This window comes from Scomber japonicus, chromosome 13 (assembly GCF_027409825.1).
Source record: "Scomber japonicus isolate fScoJap1 chromosome 13, fScoJap1.pri, whole genome shotgun sequence".
NCBI lineage: Eukaryota > Metazoa > Chordata > Actinopteri > Scombriformes > Scombridae > Scomber > Scomber japonicus.
This window is the reverse complement of record NC_070590.1, coordinates 20,992,557-20,998,031: the sequence shown is the minus strand read 5'-3', so window position 1 is coordinate 20,998,031 and position 5,475 is coordinate 20,992,557. Positions and strand designations below refer to the sequence as shown.

The window sequence follows — 5,475 nt, the reverse complement described above, 5'->3', positions numbered from 1 at the left end:
AAGCTGAGGGGCAAGTACATGTATGCTGATGTCTCAAGTTCCCACTTTGTGTGTGTATGTGTGAGTGTGAGTGTGAGTGTGAATCCAAACAGGGGGTATCCAATACAGGATAAAATTAGGCTAGCCAGGCCTTATATCGCTGACAGAGCTGGGGTGGCCAAAAAAAGCCTGAGGTGCAAGCCAGCAAGCTCAAGACAGAGAGGAGAGCAAGCAGGACTGCCGCTGAAATGGCTTCCAAACGTAAGGAAATAAAGAGTGACAGCTTTTACTAAAGTGAATCAGAACAGGCAGTGAGTTGGTCTGCTGTCAGGTGGAGGAGGAAGAGAGAATTATTTTTTCCCCTGCTGCTGGGCAGATGTGATTACAGGCCGGATAACCAGTCCAACACTTAGTCGAGCATGTCTTTCAGTTTGTGGACAGATGGACAGAATGGGGCTCAGCTAAATGAGACCCTGCTGCTTATTGAATGTTGTTTGGTTCATTCTAAAAGGTCCATATTGTCTCATTCGAAAATTATACCGCAAAGTGTTTTCTTGTCAAAGTTTGTGATTTATATTTTATTATGTCGTCGCTATAGGGGTGTGAATTTGAGTGAAGTTATATTTTGGCATGCTGAGTATTGAGGAAAATGACTTCATAGGTGTAAGTTTGACTGTCTCTGTCCTGAAAAAACCTGAAATCCACAAATCGTTTTCTTGCAGATTGTCTATTGTGGATAAAAAACTTGTTGTGTGTGTGTGTGTGTCTGTGTGTTTACACATATTTAAGTGTAAGATGCCTGAGGGTCTCTTTTAATCAGATAATTACCTCAAGATTTACACTGGAGTTAGGAGGCTTGTTTGATGTTTTGGTGGTTAAAGATCTAACACCTTACAGTGACTTGTGGTATTCTTATTCATTTATTTATAATTCTTCCTGAATGTGCAGTAACAACTGCATTACTAAAAACAGTGCACTCATTAAGACACATACTTGTTTCCTGAAATATCTTCTCTTTTGGCACAAAGAGAGATATGAACAAAAAGATGATATTGTGCAGGATTTCCTTGATTTGAGTAACAAGGAAACCAGTGTTGTGTATGCAAACATGGCAGGGGATTGATTTACTGGTTAGTATTGATTATTCTCAGTGTTTTCTCCTTTTCCACTGAGCTTTCTTCCTGTTATTTTTCATTTTCATCCTTTCTCCAGAGCCTTACTTTTCTCATTTAAAAAAAGCAATTCTGTAGAAAAGCCTGCTCTCACATTTTATTTTTAAATTTTTAAATTTTTTGAGTTTGGTCCATGTCATTTCACTTTATTTAAACCATTCAAATGAGCGCTGTGTTTTGATTTTCATTTGACAGACATTTAGACTATAGTGGGTTCATGGCAAGTTTTGCATTTAGTGTTTTGTGTGTGTGTGTGTGTGTGTGTGTGTGTGTGTGTGTGTGTGTGTGTGTGTGTGTGTGTATGTGTGTGTGTGTGTGTGTGTGTTTTTATACCTGAAAAGTCTTCTCTGGCACAGAGGCAGTGCTGTGTTTCACATTTCTGTTGGCAGCAGCACGTTTGTTTTTAATGAACAGAAGAAGATGATCTGGGTCATTTGAGTGAGGAATGAGCGTTGTGAATCACTGATAAAACTATGAGCATGCGACTGTGCAAGTTTTGAAGTCAGGTGGCCATTTTTATGCCTTATATTGTATGTTGTATGTTGTTAAGGCTGATAACACACTGACATTGTTTCTCACAGAAATGGATAGTTGACATTCTGATATGATGACCAGATATCTATACATGTATAGTACAAGTCAAAAGTTACTCATCCCCATGAATGACAAACCTCTGACTGGAATTATACATGCTTGTTGTGTGGTCAGAGTTTAGTATTTTAATTAGGCAGTACTTAGAGGCGTTCTTCAGTCATCTAGTTTTACACTTCCATAAAATTGTCATCGTGACTCTTTCCAAATGGTTCGAGCTTCTAAAACGCTGGCTTCTTCACCTGCCATGATGCAACTTAATGGTGTTTTTCATACGCCCACTCTGCCTATTTGTAATTAGGTTCAACTGCAATTTACCTTACAGTTATCAATTTAATTTGAGCAGTCATCAAGTAGCAACGCTGTAAGGAAAAAATGACAAGAGGCTTTAATCTACTTACTGCAGCTGTATGTAGAACAATATTCATACTGGGCACCAGTGTGTCCATAAAGTCTTGATTATTTTGTCCAACTGTGATAGTTGTCATGGCTAAATAATTATTTTTAAAAAGTCCCACAGAAAATCAATAATTTTTACTTGACAGACTGCTTCACGTCCAGCTGATGAAGTATAAAACCTTGACATGATCAACAAACATTGCTTTAAAATCAAAAAGGAGAAGGAGGAGAAAAAATAGGTGTTTCTAACTGATCAGTTTCTTACTCTTACTCATTAACTCATCCCATATCCTTTTTCTAACATGTGTCCACCTTGCAGTTGTGGATCTGGTGTACTGGCGGAAAGTGAGGAAGACTGGTGTGATATTCACGGGGCTGGTGATTGGTCTAGCCAGTATGTTCCAACTGAGTGCCATCACTGTGATCTCCCATGTCTGTCTGGGTATCATGTGTGTCACTTTCCCCCTCCGTCTCTACTATAAGCTGCTGGAGCTGCTGCGCTGGAACCCTGAGAAGGAGCACCCCTTCCAGTGAGTCCACTAACTGATGATTTAGACATCAAGCTCACAATTAATCTTATATAGCAGAAAGATATGCGACTGTACTGCTCTCTATAATGTCACTAACTGGCTTCATCTGAGCCTCATTTATGGTAGATGTACATTACCATTTGTGTTCTTCAGGGTCTGTATGTGCCTCTCTGTTCCCAGGTCCTGTCTGGATCATGACAGCTCTCTGACAGATAAGGAGACAGTGACGCTGGTGGAGGAGACGGTGTTACTGGTCGCATTTGCTGTCACAGAGATCAAACGCCTTCTTTTCATTGACAGCATCATTGACTCTATTAAGGTTTGTGTGTGATGATAAAATCATGACAGATATATGAACATGATCATAAAACATGTCTAATGTTGAAAGTATAATTTTAGGTCACAAAAAAATGTGTGTCTCTGGCACCATCTGGTGATAGTATTAAAATTACACTGTGGCTGCCAGCAATGCTATACTCCAGTACTGGGTGTATGTGAGCATCTCCCCACAGCTGCAAATCAACTGGACCAACAGTTCAAAACAGTGACCTGAAATCTGTACAGAACTGCGCAGATGTTGATTCTCAGTGGGAGCGACAGTACAACCTTCTCATTACTTAATTAGTGTCAGTTGTTAACACATTGCATAAAGCAACTTAAAAATCAATATTAAAAAAAATCCTCTGCTCTTTCTCCCAGCTGGTTGTGCTTCTGTACCTGTTGACCTACGTCGGCATAGTAACCAACGGACTGACTTTGGTGATAACTGGTGAGTTTTGCTCACAGTCTTTACTCATCACACAACACACAGTATGTCCTGTGTTTGTGTTTCCTAAACCTAAATGAAAAAATGTGGCAGTTCCTTCCAGTGTGACCTGCTGGTAACAGTCAGAAATATTGTGGTCGTGGTTAAAAGAAATTTTGACAGGAGACAGGCACAGTCTCCTCTGCCGAAGTCCATTTTTATCCTTAAGGGACAGGGATGAGATATGTTGCTTAGAGACATGTTTTTGTATGGCATGTATTTCAGTGGTAATTCACAAATTAAAATAGACTTGCACAACAGTATCAGAGTGATGAAAATAAATGCTTCTGTGTCCTTGTTTTACAGGTGTGATCGTTGTTTTTTCCTTTCCTCTGTTGTACAAAAAACAGCAGGTGAGATTCAAAACAAACCTGCTTACACTTACTCAAGCAGAAAACAATCTGTTAGACTGTCTACTGATAGAAAGAGCAGTAGGATAAAAATATGCTCTGAATGCACTGACCCATCTGTCATTTTGACAACAGGCACGGATGAGGAGGCTGGCTAGAGCTGTTAAAGGTTTTGTAAAGAAAATCAAAAACATGTAAGTAACCTGCTCTTTATGCAATGTGTGCTTTTATTATCATGCAAACAAAAAAAGAGAATATTTTTAAATTATATTCTGTAACAGTGTCCTTTCTTTTGTTACAGATTTCTCAGAATGTTTGGTACAGTTAGTCCCTCACCTGCCCCTGCCCCTGCCCCTGCACCTGCACCTGCCCCCAAACACAAAGTGAAGTCAAAGTAACATGTCGGTCACATGTTGAAAGGATGTGGGATTTGGAAAATGTTGGAATGGTAGGCTATATCATCTGTGGGGCCACTGGAGGGGCCACTCATTTCCATTTTGTCCGCCACGATGTTTGTTTATGGGAGCAAGATTTAATTGACCCTGACAGCTGAAACAAAGCTGCTATTCATTCATGAGGAGGGAGGGGAACTGTAAGAGGAGAGGAATTTTATCTACTGAGATGCTTTCTGTGGGCACGATTTCATAGAACCAGTTCACACATCTACTCCGAGCAGGGATAGCACAGACCATTTTCTTTTACACAAGTAGTGAGCATCATGTTCCTGTTGAAGCAATGAAGCATTATTACTGCTTTCATTATTTAGCATTGTTTCATGCTAGCTGGGTAGAATAAAAGTGACATGAACATCACCAGCCATTAATTAACATTAATAGTTTGTGCTTGCCATGTTGAAGTACTAGTATTAGCTTTCTCTGAAGCAACTCCTTACAACTTTGATGAGACTTACACTGTATAAGGAATAATGAGAACTGATTGTCCTCTACTCCTCATGTAAATTGTGTTAAATCAGGTTCAAACAGTGACTCCTTGCTCCTCTTGGGGTAGTCTGCTGATTAAAGATAGCACCAAAACAGCTTTTCAAGTGAGAGTGACCTTAAATGTACTCAGCAACTCCAGATAAATTTGGATTGAATAACAGCACAAAAATATGTGTTTTATGACACAAAATAGCAACAATTCTTACTATGCAGATAAGAGACTCTTACTACAGTGTATCAGTTTAGACTTGCAATAACTGACACTGACCTTGTAGATGTTTGTATTATTTGCAGCTATGTTTCCAATAGTCACTCTCCTTAGCTCTGTTATGCTCACCACCAACCCAAAAAATATCCCACTGCTAGATGTTCAATTATATTCACTAACTTCGCCTGTCTACTGTTTGGTACTGGGCAGGTAGTGAACAGATGTTCTTTACTTTGAAAACAGCTGCTTTCTGCGCCCGAAAACAATGTTAATGGGAGCAGGGAACCAAATAAGTAAAGCTGCAGGCCAGAAAACCAAAGCAATTACTGTAGCTTCAGTTACATTTGCTTTAAAGCTTTGTAGAGCAGAGGGGAGCTGCTGAGTCAGGTCATGATTCATAGAGATATGAATAAAAGTAGTCATGTGATCCATTGTTGATATAAGAGTATTGATTATAGCCACTAGAATGCATATTTGCTTCTTATTCAAGCACTTGTGGA

The 5,475-nt window shown here is 39.5% G+C and overlaps 1 protein-coding gene across 1 annotated transcript; it reads left to right on the top strand.

The window, feature by feature from the left end:
• Positions 1–227: 227 nt before the first annotated feature.
• rtn2b (reticulon 2b) lies at positions 228–4,224 on the top strand. The gene is made up of 7 exons (XM_053331974.1): positions 228–240; positions 2,461–2,671; positions 2,852–2,990; positions 3,371–3,440; positions 3,783–3,829; positions 3,962–4,020; positions 4,128–4,224. The coding sequence occupies exons 1-7, from the start codon at positions 228–230 to the stop codon at positions 4,222–4,224; spliced, it is 636 nt and encodes a 211-aa protein (XP_053187949.1).
• The last annotated feature ends 1,251 nt before the right edge of the window (positions 4,225–5,475 follow it).